Below are 18,239 nucleotides of genomic sequence, written 5' to 3'. Positions count from 1 at the left end.
CCCTTTCATTCTACTGGACATGCCCTTTAAGAACTTAAACAATAATATAGATTTTTACAGTTATAAAAACACAAGTCTTAAAGGGAACCTGTCACCTGGATTTTGTGTATAGAGCTGAGGACATGGGTTGCTAGATGGCCGCTAGCACATCCGCAATACCCAGTCCCCATAGCTCTGTGTGCTTTTATTGTGTATTAAAACTGTTTGATACATATGCAAATGAACCTGAGATGAGTCAGAGCTTGAAAATATGACTTTTCTGGTAACACAAGATATGACTTATGTTAATTTACATGAAAGGCGGGAAGTACAAAAATGCATAATACTTATTGAATTGGTCTGCAAATGAAATTAAAAGTGTAATTTATATGTTTAGGGTAACATAGTGAACATTTAGAAATGCTCAGTGAGGGAAGCATAGTAGAGGTGACAGGTTCCCTTTAAGCACAGACAGAACTAAAAAAACAAAAACAAAACAAATTTTAGTTTGAATTCCAAACTTTATTCCTGTCTTCAGGACCCCAAGCTCCACAAACACTCAGCATTAAATAAATATGTGCTCAGTGCATGTCCAGTCTTTCTTTGCAATATCCTCAGCATGTAAACGCTGTCACGACTTGATCAGGGAAAGCATATTGTGGACACACAAGGGACCAGAGTACTGTCTAGACACTTAGTCTACAGACCATACAGCTGCACTGGTCCTAGGATCCGCCGAATGTGGTCTCTGTGCGGTACAGTTATTTATTAAGAGACATTGATTGCATTCCTTTGGCTGCAGATCCCGTCACATCTTTTACTGCAAAATAAAATATAAATATGAAGAAACCGTATTTGTCATATTTACAGCAATAGTTACAGTCATCTGGTAATGCCACTGGACGGTAGATGCGATCAACCCTATGGATATACAGTTATTTGTTCTCAGCATGAGTGAGGCATCCTGTGAGCAGTATGTAACCAGTGTATAGTACGTACTCCTCTTCACCTACTTCTCCATCACTTTAAAGCCAGACAATCCCCTTGATCAAGCTGCAATGAAAAACAGATAAGTATTTACCTGCCACATCCCATGCCATCATTCCGGTTATGCCAGCTGGGCTCATTTACCAAGCCCGGTTAATAGATCATCAACACATGACTGCTGTAGCCAGTCACTGGCCTCAGTGGTGCACCTGCAGACACCAGCGAATGGCTTTTGTGGTCATGTTTTGTCAACTTGACTTCACCACTGCAGTCGGGGAAAAACCAGCCGAGCCGGAAAAACCAGGGTGATGGCATGGGATGTGTAAGTACTTACCCGTTCTTCAGTGCAGCTTGATCTGGAGAATTGTCCGGATTCTCCCTTAAACCGAACAACCCCTTTAACTAAACTAAACATTAGGGATCAGCATTATCAGAAACTCTATCACTTTAATATCATTACCCAAATCCCTCCTTTTAAAATAGGGGAAAAATGAAATCAGACAGACTAGATTAATCAAAGGTCTCAGGTTGGATGATAAACGTGGAGCAGGTCTGGACACTTGTCTAGCTCTATACCAACTACTGGTTGTCTTACTTTGAGACAGAATTTGACCCAGAATTGTAGTGCAAAATGTTGCATATTAGGTCATACCCCTCGTCAGGCTAGCTGCAGATAACTTCTCTAAACATTGATGCGTCAAACTGTGTCACAGTTTTGCTGCAACTTACACCAAAATGTACAGTAGGTAAATTCACATTAGTCAATGTGACAGCCCCACAAGAAGCTATACAACCAGCATGCCAGTTGTATTATCCATCCACGTTACTCACGTAGGTCATAGGGCCGACCACAGGTTTACTTGAACCAAACTCAACGAATCTTAGGCATCCATGATGCTTAAGGTTCAGGTCAGTTAATCCAGCGGTCAGGCAGTGGCACATGCGGGTAGCAAGGAGAGATAATACATAGGAACAGCTCATGTCAATAGACTCTGAAAGGACATGGCTCTTACATTTAATTGTACAGTGGAAAAAAGGTGTCAAACCTTGTAAAGTAACACGTGGCGTAATTGCCCGTGGCAACTAAACAGTTCAATGCTTTCATTTTCGATAGGTGGCATATGATTGGTTAATATGGCCAATCTCTCCACAAATTATGTTTTTAATTACATGTTGTAGTTTTCATTTTTAAGAATTTAGCAGTTATATTAAGTAGTGTTGCTTTTAGGACTGAGCTGGGTCCAGTAGGCCCCACTAACAGCGTCCTGCTACTGGCTGTTACCACTGATTCTCTGAGCACACATACACAGTGCCAGGAGAGTATAGGGTTCTCAGAAGTCTCATTCAGTGCCTGCAAACAGTGTAGGCACTGAAGTATAAACCTAGTGTTGCTCCTGTATCTATAATGCAGTAAACGGATGACCGAATTGGATAGAATGACCCACATGACACTTACCTTTTTTTTCTTCCTCCTTTTTCTTTGCCGCATCTTCCCTCTGTTTTCGAATGATTGCTAAACGGGCCAAGTCAGCCTTTGCTTGGTCTGTTTTTCCTGCTAAATGCATCTTCATGTAGCGTTCTTTTGCCTTCTGCTTTTCTATTTCTTCCCTGTTCCAAATAAAAAGCAGAAACTATTATTCAGGATCCACTATCCATTGGAATAGTGGAAAGCATTCTGTCTAGATCAGGGGTGCACAACCTTTTCTGGTTGGGGGCCACATTGTCAGCCTAAAGCAATTCCAAGGGCCGAAAATAAAACTTGAAGAGGTATTACAAACTGAAATACTATATTTTTGGAATATTGAACATACAGTATGTATCATATATGTCTAGTTACACTTCTAGTATTCCCATCTAATGGGACAATACATGAAAGATACATGTGAGCAGCTGTAAGACATAGACATACATGTCTGTTACCAGATGGTTGGGGGCCGCACAGAATGGTATCGAGGGCCGCATGTGGCCCCCGGGCCGCAGGTTGTGCACCCCTGGTCTAGATGTTGTTCAGGGCTGGATTTCATGTGGACTGGGGGATAGATTTGGCAGTGGGATCTGCCAGTCCACACCCTTCCACTACATGTATTTTCTTTTGCTGGAGGTGATCGCAGGTGAGGCCTGCTGCTGTAATCAAGGAGGGATAAAAAAAAATAAAAAAAATAAAAAATAAAAAAACCTCTGTATGACTTGGAGGGAGAAAGGTTGAGGAAGCCTGTGAGAAAGGGGAGCCTGAGATGTTCTGTGTGGTCTCAGCCAAGAGGGCTGAGGGGTCACAAGGCTCTGTAAAGCCTAAAGTTTGGGGGGGGGGGGGGATATATGGTTGAGGAAGCCGGATCTAATCCTGTGTGTGAACGGCGCTCTATAGGTGAGGTAGAGACAACACGTGTATTAGGTAGAGCCCAGACGGGCAGGTGTTTATTTTTGATGTTTGTGTGTGTGTGATGGTTCTGAAGTGCCAAAATAAAGCACCTTTTGGACTTGAACCCCGTTGTCAGAGAAGTCTGTGAATGCAACCTCCTGAGAGAGAGCGCGATCCTATACAATATATCACACACATTTTTATATTTATATACATTTATCAAAACATGTACATACACATTTATATACATTGTAACAGGGTGACTGGTAAAGTACTGGAGGAGGGTTTTATTTCACCCAGAATGCTCAGATGGGTGAAGGGCCTGCCATTCCCTGCCTCACTCCAGTACACCACTTCTCCTTAGCCTGAGGCAAACCCAGGTGTTGCTGATGGACTCATTACTGTGGAGATAAATACAAGGCTGAAATGCTGTCATTGAGTGGAAGCTGCATGACCTGCCGGCTGAGGAGAGCCTGATCGTGGGTTTACCAAGTACCTAGGTGAGGTGACTATTCTGTTTAGTTTGCACCTAGAAGGGCAAGGACTTTTTAGGTTTATTTTGCCATGGAGTCATACAAGTGAACATATAACTTGTCCATGATTTTGTGTTGGACGAAAAATAAACATTGTTGGACTTTTTTAACTACTGAATCCTGCGAAACCTGTAATCGCCAACTCCTATTCAAACTCTGAGCCCAACAACATGCACTCATTTATATAAATATATACAAACACTGGCATTTTTCTAAATATATACAAGTATTGCATACACAGAATTTCTTTACATATGAGCTGTATACAATCAAGTCCATAAATATTGGGACATCGACACAATTCTAAAAATTTTGGCTCTATACACCATCACAATGGATTTGAAAAGAAATTAACAAGATGTGCTTTAACTGCAGACTGTCAGCTTTAGGCCTCCTGCACACGAACGTATTTTTTTGCGGTCCGCAAAAACGGGTCCCGTTTTTCCGTGATCCGTGACAGTTTTTTGTCCGTGGGTCTTCCTTGATTTTTGGAGGATCCACGGACATGAAAAAAAAAGTCGTTTTGGTGTCCGCCTGGCCGTGCGGAGCCAAACGGATCCGTCCTGAATTACAATGCAAGTCAATGGGGACGGATCCGTTTGACGTTGACACAATATGGTGCCATTTCAAACGGATCCGTCCCCATTGACTTTCAATGTAAAGTCTGGAGTCCCTTTTATACCATCGGATCGGAGTTTTCTCCAATCCGATGGTATATTTTAACTTGAAGCGTCCCCATCACCATGGGAACGCCTCTATGTTAGAATATACTGTCGGATATGAGTTAGATCGTGAAACCTCATTTCCGACAGTATATTCTAACACAGAGGCGTTCCCATGGTGATGGGGACGCTTCTAGTTAGAATATACTACAAACTGTGTACATGACTGCCCCCTGCTGCCTAGCAGCATCCGAACTCTTACAGGGGGCCGTGATCAGCACAATTAACCCCTCAAGTGCCGCACCTGAAGGGGTTAATTGTACTATCATATCCCCCTGTAAGAGATCAGGGCTGCCAGGCAGCAGGGGGCAGACCCCCCCCCCCCCCCAGTTTGAATATCATTGGTGGCCAGTGCGCCCCCCCCCCCCTTCCTCCCTCCCTCTATTGTAATAATTCGTTGGTGGCACAGTGTGCGCCCCCCCCCCCTTCCTCCCTCTATTGTACTAAATCGTTGGTGGCACAGTGTGTGCGCCCCCCCCCCCTTCCTCCCTCTATTGTAATAAATCGTTGGTGGCACAGTGTGCGCCCCCCATCGGCCCCCCCCCTCCCTCTATAGCATTAACAACATTGGTGGCCAGTGTGCGGCCTCCCATGGCCCCCCCCCCCCCCCCCCCGATCATTGGTGGCAGCGGGTTACTAGCAATAGTACAATAGTAAAAGATTCATACTTACCTGGGAGCTGCGATGTTCGTGTCCGGCCGGGAGCTCCTCCTACTGGTAAGTGACAGTTCATTTAGCAATGCGCCGCACAGACCTGAGGCTGTCACTTACCAGTAGGTGGAGCTCCCGGCCGGACACGAACATCGCAGCAGCAGGTAAGTATGAATCTTCTACTATTGTACTATTGCTAAGTAACCATGGCAACCAGGACTGTAGTAGCATCCTGGTTGCCATGGTTACCAATCGGAGCCCCAGCGATTAAACTGGGACCCCGATCGGAACTCCGCTGCCACCAATGATGGGGGGGGGGAGATGGGAGGCCGCACACTGGCCACCAATGTTGTTAATGCTATAGAGGGAGGGGGGGGCCGATGGGGGGCGCACACTGTGCCACCAACGAATTATTACAATAGAGGGAGGGAGCGCACACTGTGCCACCAACGAATAATTACAATAGAGGGGGGGGGGGGCCGCACTGTCCATCAATGATATTCAAACTGGGGAGGGGGGGGGGGGGGCTGCCCCCTGCTGCCTGGCAGCCCTGATCTCTTACAGGGGGATATGATAGTACAATTAACCCTTTCAGGTGCCGCACCTGAAGGGGTTAATTGTGCTGATCACGGCCCCCTGTAAGAGTTCGGGTGCTGCCAGGCAGCAGGGGGCAGTCTTGTACACAGTTTGTAGTGTATTCTAACTAGAAGCGTCCCCATCACCATGGGAACGCTTCTGTGTTAGAATATACTGTCGGTTCTGAGTTTTCACAAAGTGAAAACTCAGCTTTGAAAAAGCTTTATGCAGACGGATCTTCGGATCCGTCTGTATAAAAACTAACCTACAGCCACGGATCACGGACACGGATGCCAATCTTGTGTGCATCCGTGTTCTTTCACGGACCCATTGACTTGAATGGGTCCGTGAACCGTTGGCCGTGAAAAAAATAGGACAGGTCATATTTTTTTCACGGCCAGGAAACACGGATCACGGATGCGGCTGCAAAACAGTGCATTTCCCGTTTTTTCCACGGACCCACTGAAAGTCAATGGGTCCGCGAAAAAAAACGGAAAACGGCACAACGGCCACGGGTGCACACAACGGTCGTGTGCAGGAGGCCTTAATTTGAGGGTATTTACATCCAAATCAGGTGAACGGTGTAGGAATTACAACAGTTTCCTTATCAAGTGGGAGGCACATATGTAACCAAAAGTAATGGGACATAATAATAATAATCATAAATCAAACTTTCACTTTTTAATACTTGGTTGCAAATCCTTTGCAGTCAATTACAGCCTGAAGTCTGGATCGCATAGACATCACCAGACGCTGGGTTTCATCCCTGGTGATGCTCTGCCGGCCTCTACTGCAACTGTCTTCAGTTCCTGCTTGTTCTTGGGGCATTTTCCCTTCAGTTTTGTCTTCAGCAAGTGAAATGCATGCTCAATCGGATTCAGGTCAGGTGATTGACTTGGCCATTGCATAACATTCCACTTCTTTCCCTTAAAAAACTCTTTGGTTGCTTTTGCAGTATGCTTTGGGTCATTGTCCATCTGCACTGTGAAGCGCCGTCCAATGAGTTCTGAAGCATTTGGCTGAATATGAGCAGATAATATTGCCCGAAACACTTCAGAATTCATCCTGCTGCTTTTGTCAGCAGTTACTTCATCAATAAATACAAGAGAACCAGTTCCATTGGCAGCCATACATGCCCACGCCATGACACTACCATCACCATGCTTCACTGATGAGGTGGTATGCTTAGGATCATGAGCAGTTCCTATCCTTCTCCATACTCTTCTCTTCCCATCACTTTGGTACAAGTTGATATTGGTCTTATCTGTCCATAGGATGTTGTTCCAGAACTGTGAAGGCTTTTTAGATGTTGTTTGGCAAACTCTAATCTGGCCATCCTGTTTGTGAGGCTCACCAATGGTTTACATCTTGTGGTAAACCCTCTGTATTCACTCTGGTGAAGTCTTCTCTTGATTGTTCACTTTGACACACATACACTACCTCCTGGAAAGTGTTCTTGATCTGGCCAACTGTTGTGAAGGGTGTTTTCTTCACCAGGGAAACAATTCTTCGGTCATCCACCACAGTTGTTTTCCGTGGTCTTCGGGGTCTTTTGGTGTTGCTGAGCTCACCGGTGCATTCCTTCTGTTCCAAACAGCAACGTTTTGTCAACGCCTAATGTTTTTGCTATCTCTCTGATGGTTTGTTTTGTTTTTTAAGCCTAATGATTGCTTGCTTCACTGATAGTGACAGCTCTTTGGATCTCATCTTGAGAGTTGACACCAACAGAGCCCAAACTCTGGACCTTTTATCTGCTCATTGTAATTGGGATAATGAAGGAATAACACACACGCCTGGCCATGGAACAGCTGAGAAGCCAATTGTCCCATTACTTTTGGTCCCTTAACAAATGGGAGGCACATATGCAAACTGTTGTAATTCCTACACCGTTCGTGATTTGGATGTAAATACCTTCAAATTAAAGCCAACAGTCTGCAGTTAAAGCACATCTTGTTCGTTTCATTTCAAATCCATTGCAGTGGTGTATAGAGCCAAATTTTTAAAAATTGTGTAGATGTCCCAATATTTATGGACATGACTGTATATGGATGGAGGAGAGAAGCACTCTCTAATCAAACTACTCTCTTTAGTCGCCAGAACAGAATCCCTGTAAAGAACTCTCACTACAGTATTTCTCAATGTTTCTAAACCAATACCCACAAGGATTTTTTGGAGTATGAAAATTCTTTAATCCCTCTGCTATTGGCAAATAGCTGTAAAGAGACTGTGCTGTCTACACAGTAATTGGGGGGGGGGGGGGGGGAAGGGGAGTCTGACAGTCACATGACACATCACCCCCCCCCCCCCCCCCCTTGACTTTTTCCGTGTTTTGGTGCCTCAAAACCTGGAATTAACATGGATTGTTTGAGGATTGGCATCATTTATTTTTAGGGGTGCACCGAAATGAAAATTCTGGTCCGAAACCGAAACTTCAGGATGCCCTTGACCGAAAACCGAAACTGCCTTTTTGCCCAAATACTTTTAAAATACTTTTTTTTTAATGATTGGCGCTGTTATTGAGAGGGGGATCTGTGGGTGGCGCTGTTATGGAGAGGGGGATCTGTGGGTGGCTCTGTTATGGAGAGGGGGATCTGTGGGTGGCGCTGTTATGGAGAGAGGGATCTGTGGGTGGCGCTATTATGGAGAGAGGGATCTGTGGGTGGCTCTGTTATGGAGAGGGGGATCTGTGGGTGGCGCTGTTATGGAGAGGGGGATCTGTGGGTGGCGCTGTTATGGAGAGGGGGATCTGTGGGTGGCGCTGTTATGGAGAGGGGGATCTGTGGGTGGCGCTGTTATGGAGAGGGGGATCTGTGGTGGCGCTGTTATGGAGAGGGGGATCTGTGGGTGGCGCTGTTATGGAGAGGGGGATCTGTGGGTGGCGCTGTTATGGAGAGGGGGATCTGTGGGTGGCTCTGTTATGGAGAGGGGGATCTGTGGGTGGCGCTGTTATGGAGAGGGGGATCTGTGGATGGCGCTGTTATGGAGAGGGGGATCTGTGGGTGGCGCTGTTATGGAGAGGGGGATCTGTGGGTGGCGCTGTTATGGAGAGGGGGATCTGTGGGTGGCGCTGTTATGGAGAGGGGGATCTGTGGGTGGCGCTGTTATGGAGAGGGGGATCTGTGGGTGGCGCTGTTATGGAGAGGGGGATCTGTGGGTGGCGCTGTTATGGAGGGGGGGGGGATATGTGCACTGTTATGGGCATAACAGTGCACAGATCCCTTTCCCCATAACAGTGCACAGATCCCTTTCCCCATAACAGTGCACAGATCCCTTTCCCCATAACAGTGCACAGATCCCTTTCCCCATAACAGTGCACAGATCCCTTTCCCCATAACAGTGCACAGATCCCTTTCCCCATAACAGTGCACAGATCCCTTTCCCCATAACAGTGCACAGATCCCTTTCCCCATAACAGTGCACAGATCCCTTTCCCCATAACAGTGCACAGATCCCTTTCCCCATAACAGTGCACAGATCCCTTTCCCCATAACAGTGCACAGATCCCTTTCCCCATAACAGTGCACAGATCCCTTTCCCCATAACAGTGCACAGATCCCTTTCCCCATAACAGTGCACAGATCCCTTTCCCCATAACAGTGCACAGATCCCTTTCCCCATAACAGTGCACAGATCCCTTTCCCCATAACAGTGCACAGATCCCTTTCCCCATAACAGTGCACAGATCCCTTTCCCCATAACAGTGCACAGATCCCTTTCCCCATAACAGTGCACAGATCCCTTTCCCCATAACAGTGCACAGATCCCTTTCCCCATAACAGTGCACAGATCCCTTTCCCCATAACAGTGCACAGATCCCTTTCCCCATAACAGTGCACAGATCCCCCCTCCCCATAGCAGTGCCATAGACCGATCCCCCTACCCATAACAGCCCCGGCCCTGCTGCTCACAGCAGACTAATCACTCACTGCATCTTTATTTTACCTTACAATCGTGACGCTCCAGTAACAACTCTGCAGGCAGAGCGGAGGGCGGCGTAACGTCACTTACTCACGTGACGCACCTGCTCCGCCCACTTTATGAATGAAGGAGGCGGAGCAGGTGCGTCACGTGAGTAAGTGACGTTACGCCGCCCTCCGCTCTGCCGGCAGAGTTGTTACTGGAGCGTCACGATTGTAAGGTAAAATAAAGATGCAGTAAACCGCCCGCCCGCAGATGGTGGGTGACAAATCCCACACCCCATATTTTCGACCGATATGTAACAATATCGGCCGAAATGGATTAGGTACATTTTCGGCCGCCGGAATTTCGGTGCACCCCTATTTATTTTCATAACATGCCCACAGCTTTAAAGATGTTTTTTTGTTTTATTGTGAAGCAAACAACAAATAGGACAAAAAATAAATAAAAAAAGTCAATGTGCATAACTATTCACCCCCTAAAGTCAATACTTCGTAGAGCCACCTTTTGCGGCAATCACAGCTCCAAGTCGCTTTGGATAAGTCTCTATGAGCTTGCCACATCTTACCACTGTGATTTTTACCTATTCCTCCTTGCAAAACTGCTCCAGCTTCTTCAAGTTGAATGGTTTGCCCTTGTGAATAGCAATCTTTAAGGCCCCTTTCACACGGGCGAGTATTCCGCGCGGATGCCATGCGCGAGTTGAACGCATTGCACCCGCACTGAATACCGACCCATTCATTTCTATGGGGATGTTCACATGAGCGGTGATTTTCACGCATCACTTGTGCGTTGCGTGAAAATCGCAGCATGCTCTATATTCTGCGTTTTTCACGCAATGCAGGCCCCATAGAAGTGAATGGGGTTGCGTGAAAATCGCAAGCAAGTGCGGATGCGGTGCGATTTTCACGCACGGTTGCTAGGAGACGATCGGGATGGAGACCCGATCATTATTATTTTCCCTTATAACATGGTTATAAGGGAAAATAATAGCATTCTGAATACAGAATGCATAGTAAAATAGCGCTGAGGGGTTAAAAAATATAAAAAAAAAAATTTAACTCACCTTAGTCCACTTGATTGCGATGCCCGGCATCTCCTTCTGTCTCCTTTACTGAACAGGACCTGTGGTGAGCATTCATTACAGGGCAAGGACCTGTGGTGACGTCACTCCAGTCATCACATGATCTTTTACCATGGTGATGGATCATGTGATGACCGGAGTGACGTCACCACAGGTCCTTGACCTGTAAGGAATGCTCACCACAGGTCCTGTTCAGTAAAGGAGACAGAAGGAGATGCCGGGCATCGCGATCAAGTGGACTAAGGTGAGTTAAATTATTATTTATTTATTTTTTAACCCCTCCAGCGCTATTTTACTATGCATTCTGTATTCAGAATGCTATTATTTCCCCTTATAACCGTGTTATAAAGGGAAATAATACAATCTACAGAACACCTAACCCAAGCCCGAACTTCTGTGAAGAAGTTCGGGTACCAAACATGCGCGATTTTTGTCATGTGAGTGCAACACGCATTACAATGTTTTGCACTCGCGCTGAAAAATCGCGGGTGTTCCCGTAACGCACCCGCACATTTTCCCGCAAAGCCCGTGTGAAAGAGGCCTTAGTCTGACCACAGATTTTCTATTGGATTAAGATCTGGGTTTTGACAGCCATTTCAACACATTTACACGTTTCCCCTTAAACCACTCAAGTGTTGCTTTAGCAGTGTGTTTGGGGTCATTGTCCTGCTGGAAGGTGAACCTCCGTCCTAGCCTCAAATCACACACAGTGGTACAAGGTTTTTCTCAAGAATATCCCTGTATTTAGCACCATCCATCTTTCCCTCAACTGTGAGCAGTTTCCCAGTCCCCACAGCATGATGCTGCCACCACCATGTTTCACTGTGGGGATGGTGTTCTTTGGGTGATGTGATGTGTTGTGTTTGCGCCAAGCGTTTCTTTGATGGTTGAAAAGTTCAATTTAAGTCTCATCAGACCAGAGCACCTTTCTCCATACATCTTGGGAGTCTCCAACATGCCTCCCAAGATGTTTTTAGCTGAACGTAATGGCTTTCTTCTGGCCACTCTGCCATAAAGACCAACTCTATGGGCCGTACAGCTTATTGTTGTCCTATGTATAGATACTCCAGTCTCTGCTGTGGAACTCTGCAGCTCCTCCAGGGTTACCTTAGGTCTCTGTGCTGCCTCCCTCATAAATGCCCTCCGTGCCCGGTCAGTGAGTTTTGGTGGGCGGCCGTCTCTTGGCAGGTTTGCTGTTGTGCCAGGTTCTTTCCATTTGGTTATGATAAATTTGATGATGCTCCTGGGGATCATCAAAGATTTGGATATTTTTTTTTATTTTTTATAACCCAACCCTGACTTGTACTTCTCAACAACATTGTCCCTTACTTGTTTGGAGAGTTCCTTGGTCTTCATGGAAGTGTTTGGTTAGTGATGCCTCTTGCTTAGGTGTTGCAGCCTATGAGGCCTTTCAAAAAAAGGTGTGTATAGGTAATGACAGATCATGTGACACTTAGTGAAATGATGTCCATCTGTTTGCAATCTAATTATGTGACTTCTGAAGGTAATTGGTAGCACCAGAGCTTTTTATGGGCTTCCTAACAAAGGGGGTGAATACATACGCACATGCCAATTTTCTGTTTTCTATTTCTAAACAATAGCTTTATATTTATATATTTTTCTCATTTCACTTCAACTTTGACTATTGTGTTCGGATCCATCACATAAAATTCAGATTAACAAAACATTGAACTTAAAGGGAACCTGTCACCGGGATTTTGTGTATAGAGCTGAGGACATGGGTTGCTAGATGGCCGCTAGCACATCTGCAATACCCAGTCCCCATAGCGCTGCATGCTTTTATTGTGTAAAAAAAAACCTATTTGATACATATGCAATTTAACATGAGATGAGTCCAGCGTGAAGGAGCCCAGCACCGCCCCGCATCCTCAGAATCTCCTCCCTGCTCCCGACGTCAGAAAGCTAGAGCACCGTAATCATGCGATGCGCGAGCTAGCGCATGCGCAGTGTCCTCAGTGTTCCTTCCTTGTGCTGGCATGAGCCTCAGGGAAGGAACTGCGCATGCGCTAGCTCGCGCATCGCGAGATTACGGCACTCTAGCTTTCTGACGTCGGGGAGCAAGGAGGAGATTCTGAGGATGCGGGGCGGTGCTGGGCTCCTTCACGCTGGACTCCTCTCATGTTAAATTGCATATGTATCAAATATTTTTTTTTTTTTACACAAAAACACACAAAGTTACTACATCCCAATACCTAACTACTTGTATTCTCTATACGGGAGTACTAGAGCCCTGGAACCTGCATTGCATAAGACTCAGTGGTCCCCACAGAGCTCTTTTCTTTTCTGTGCACCTGTTGAGCGGTTCCACCGGTGAGAAAACATTCTGCACTACTTCTGCCCAATTATATTATATATCAGTCAGCGGGGGGGGGGGGCTCAGTACTTAGAAACCCAAGTGCTGAAAAGCAACATTTCTAATCTACAATCAGACCACTGGGTACAGCCATACGCATGGTGTTCATATGCCCTTTGTTTGCTTGGCTCCATCGGGTTCATGGGCTTCTGCCCACAATCCAAAGACATGGAGAGAAAAGAGTGGAGCTAAAGCCAACAGTTATTAGTACATAGCATTCATGTTGCTTAGGATAGTGCCTACATTGGATCTAAAAAGTCTACACACCCCTGTTAAAATGTCAGGTTTCTGTGATGTAAAGAAATTAGACAAAGATAAATAATTTCAGAACTTTTTCCACCTTTAATGTGACCTATAAATTGTACAACTCAATTGAAAAACAAACTGAAATCTTTTAGGTAGAGGGAAGAAAAAAAATATAAAAATAAAATATGGTTGCATAAGTGTGCACACCCTTAAACTAATACTTTGTTGAAGCATCTTTTGATTTTATTACGGCATTCAGTCTTTTTGGGTATGAGTCTATCAGCATGGCACATTTTGACTTGGCAAGAGTTACCCACTCTTCTTTGCAAAAGATCACCCCACAGATTTTCAATCGGATTCAGGTCTGGGCTCTGGCTGGGCCATTCCAAAACTTTAATCTTCTTTTGCTGAAGCTATTCCTTTGTTGATTTGGATGTATGCTTTGGGTCGTTGTCATGCTGAAAGATGAAGTTCCTCTTCATGTTCAGCTTTCTAGCAGAAGCCTGAAGGTTTTGTGCCAATATTGACTGGCATTTGGAACTGTTCATAATTCCCTCTGGTATGGTGTTCTTTTGGTGATGTGCAGTGTTGTTTTTGCGCCAAACATATCTTTTGGAATTATGGCCAAAAAGTTCAACCTTTGTTTCTTCAGACCATAACACCTTTTCCCACATGCTTTTTGAAGACTTCAGATGTGTTTTTGCAAAATGTAGCCTGGCTTGGATGTTTTTCTTCGTAAGAAAAGGCTTTCTTCTTGCCACTCTACCCCATAGCCCAGACATATGAAGAATACGGGAGATTGTTGTCACATGTACCACACAGTAAGTTCTTCTCAGATATTCCTGCAGCTCTTTTTACCTCTTCCCGACCTTTGACGTACTACTACGTCATGGGAACCACTGCGTTCCCACAATTTGACGTAATAGTATGTCATGGTGTTCTCGTGGGCACCGGAGAGGTGAGCACGCGATCACTGCAGGGGCCCGGCAGTCCGTGGTAGCCGGGCCCCTGCTGTATCCGCCGGCAATCGCTGTAAAAGCCGATGCCGGCAGATTAACCCCTTCTATGTCGCGATCCGTGCTGATCGCGACATAGAAGGGGTTTGTGTCGGGTGAGTGAGAGTGATCGCATCGAGTCCCCGCGCTGCTGTGGCGGGGACCCGATGCGTCACAAGGCAGCCCGATGCCGTGCAGAGGCTGCCCAATGCCTTGCACAGCATTCTACGGGTGCCGAGGAGATCCAGCCTCAGGCTGGGTCTCCTAGGCAACCTGTTAGTGTATGACTCAGTGTCATACACTTACAGGCAATGCATTACAATACAGATGTATTGTAATACATTGCAGAGGGTAAAAAAAAATTTTTTATAAAAATTAATAAAGCAAGAAAAAAATAAAATAAAAAAAAAAGACCCTTTCCCCTTATTTTATAATAAACTGAAAAAACAAAACAAAATCCACACATATTAGGTATCGCTGCATCCATGACGGCTCTATAAATATATCACATGATCCACCCTATCCGATAAACACCATAAAAAAAAAAAAAACTGTAAAAAAAGCCATTTTTGTCACCTTACATCACAAAAAGTGCAACACCAAGCGATCAAAAAGGCGTATGTCCCACAAAATGGTATCAATGAAACAGTCACCTCATCCCGCAAAAAATGAGCCCCTACCTACGACAATCGCCCAAAAAATAAACTATAGCTCTCAGAACATGGAGACACAAAAAAAAAAATTTATGCTTCAAAACTGCTATTATTGTGCTAAAGTGAATTTATTTTAACCACTTCCCATCTGGGCCCTTTGCCCCCTTCCTGACCAGGCCAAATTTTGCAAAACTGACATATCTCACTTTATGTGGTAATAACTTTGGAACACCTTTATTTATCCAAGTCATTCAGAGATTGTTTTCTCGTGACACATTGTACTTCATGATAGTCATAAATTTGAGTCAAAATATTTCACCTTTATTTATGAAAAAATCCCAAATTTACCCAAAAATTTGAAAAATTCGCAATTTTCTAAATTTCAATTTCTCTGCTTTCAAAACAGAAAGTGATACCTCATAAAATAGTTATTATTTAACATTTCCCATATGTCTACTTTATGTTGGCATCATTTTGGAAATGTCATTTTATTTTTTTAGGACGTTAGAAGGCTTAGAAGTTTAGAAGCAATTCTTCAAATTTGTAAGAAAATTGCCAAAACCCACTTTATAAGGACCAGTTCAGGTCTGAAGTCACTTTGTGGGGCCTACATAGTGGATACCCCCATAAATGACCCCATTGTAGAAACTACACCCCTCAAGGTATTCAAAACCGATTTTACAAACTTTGTTAACCCTTTAGGCGTTCCACAAGAATTAAAGGAAAATGGAGATCAAATTTTTAAATTTCACTTTTTTGGCAGATTTTCCATTTTAATCAATTTTTTTCTTTAACACATCGATGGTTAACAGCCAAACAAAACTCAATATTTATTACCCAGATTCTGCGGTTTACAGAAACACCCCACATGTGGTCGTAAACTGCTGTATGGGCACACGGCAGGGCGCAGAAGGAAAGGAACTCCACATGGTTTTTAGATGCCATGTCCCATTTGAAGCCCCCTGATGCACCCTTACAGTAGAAACTCCCAAGAAGTGACCCCATTTTGGAAACTAGGGGATAAGGTGCCAGTTTTATTAGTACTATTTTTGGGTACATATGATTTTTTGATCATTCATTATAACACTTTATGGGGCAAGGTGACCAAAAAATTGGTTGTTTTAGCACAGTTTCTATTTATTTATTTTTACAGCGTTCACCTGAGGGGTTCAGTCAAGTGACATTTTTATAGAGCAGATTGTTACGGACGTGGCGATACCTAATATGTATACTTTTTCTCATTTATTAAAGTTTTACACAATAATAGCATTTTTGAAACCAAAAAATTATGTTTTAATGTGTCCATGTTCTGAGAGCTATAGTTTTTTTTTTTTTTTTGAGAGATTTTCTTATGTAGGGGCTCATTTTTTGCGGGATGAGGTGACGGTTTTATTGGTACTATTTTGTGGGACATACGCGTTTTTGATCACTTGGTGTTGCACCTTTTGTGATGCAAGGTGACAAAAATTGCTTGTTTTGACAGTTTTTTTTATTTATTTTTTACGGTGTTCACCCGAGGGGTTAGGTCATGTGATATTTTTATAGAGCTGGTTTTTACGGACGCGGCAATACTAAATATGTCTATTTTATTTTATTTTTTCTATTTTCTTTTTTTTTTTTTTTATTCCTTACTTGGGATTTTTTTTTTTTTTTTACATGTGAACCTTTTTTTTATTTTTTTTTTTCAACACTTTATTTTTATTTTATTTTACACTTTTCGTCCCCCATAAGGTCATACAAGACCTCTGGGGGACATTTACTTCACTTTTTTTTTATTTTTTCACTGTTGATTTCTCCTGTAACTGGGGCTGACATAGTAGCCCCAGTTACAGTGGAAATGCACCCCTATAGAGGCTGTACAGCAGCAATCCAGCGCTGTACAGCCTCAGAGCAGGGCTGATCGAGGTCTCTGAGAGACCTCACACAGCCCCTGCACTCTCCGGTCCCGGCGGTCACATGACCGCCGGGCCGGAACAGGAAGCGCACAGCGCTTCCTGCTCTGCAGACACAGCGCTCGGTGAGCGCTGTGTCTGCAGCGATCGTGAAGGCAGGGACACCTGGGCACTGTCCCTGCCTTATCTCTGGGTTGCCCTGCTGTCACTGACAGCGGGCAACCCGATCAGCAGCTGCACGATTAGCGTGCAGCTGCTATTTCTGACAGGACGTTTTAAAACGTGCTGTCAGAAATAGACGTCCACCCATAGGACGTTTATATCCTATGGGCGGACGTGAGGCGGTTAAAAAAAAAGTATACATATTAGGTATCGCCACGTCCGTAACAAACAGCTCTATAAAAAGATCACATGACCTAACTCCTCAGGTGAACACCGAAGAGAAGAAAAAAAAAAAAAAAAAAAAAAAAAAAAAAAGGAATTTGTCACATTACATCACAAAAATGATCAAAAAGGCGTATGCCCCCTAAAATAGTACCAATCAGACCGTCACCTTATCCCGCAAAAAATGAGACCTTACCCAAGAGAATCGGTCAAAAAATAAAAAAAGCTATGGCTCTCGGACTTTGAATACACTGAAATGTCATTATTTAGGTTTCAAAAATGCTATTATTGTGTAAAACTTAAATAAAAAAGAAAAGTTGACATATTAGGTATTGCCACGATCTGCTACATAAAAAAAAAGTCACATGACCTAATCCCTCAGGTAAACGCTGAAAAAAAAAAAAAAAAAAAAAAGAATGGTGCCAAAACATCAATTTTTTGGTTACCTTGCCTCACAAAAAACATAGAGCAATTAGAAATCATATGTACCCCAAAATAGTACCAATTAAACTGGCACCTTATCCCGTAGTTTCCAAAATGTGGTCTCTTTTTGAGTTTTTACTGTAGGGGTGCATCAGGGCGGCTTCAAATGGGACATGGCATCTAAAAACCAGTTCAGCTAAATCTGCCTTCCAAAAACCATATGGCGTTCCTTTCCTACTGCGCCCTGCCGTGTGCCCGTACAGCAGTTTACGATCACATGTGGGCTGTTTCTGTAAACCGCAGAATCAGGGTAATAAATAGAGTTTTATTTGGCATTTAATCCTTGCTACTGGAAAAAAATGGATTAGGCTACGTCTACACGACGACAATAAGTCGCGCGACAGATAGGGCACAACTACACTGCAACATTTGTAGCGCAACATTTTGTTGCACTAATGTCGCG

General features: G+C 44.2%; 1 protein-coding gene across 1 annotated transcript in view; it reads right to left on the bottom strand.

The window, feature by feature from the left end:
- Window positions 1-480: 480 nt before the first annotated feature.
- PDAP1 (PDGFA associated protein 1) overlaps window positions 481-18,239 on the bottom strand; it is a 43,934-nt gene continuing 26,175 nt past the window's right edge. Inside the window, exons 5-6 of the mRNA XM_040441061.1 lie at window positions 2,423-2,574; window positions 481-799 (exon numbers count right to left, since the gene is read on the bottom strand). Of these exons, the coding sequence (XP_040296995.1) occupies window positions 741-799; window positions 2,423-2,574 (211 nt within the window). The 3' untranslated portion in view covers window positions 481-740. The remainder of the gene's footprint in view (window positions 800-2,422; window positions 2,575-18,239) is intronic.

The sequence above is a fragment of the Bufo bufo genome, chromosome 7, assembly GCF_905171765.1.
Source record: "Bufo bufo chromosome 7, aBufBuf1.1, whole genome shotgun sequence".
NCBI lineage: Eukaryota > Metazoa > Chordata > Amphibia > Anura > Bufonidae > Bufo > Bufo bufo.
This window is presented reverse-complemented; position numbering and strand designations above follow the sequence as displayed.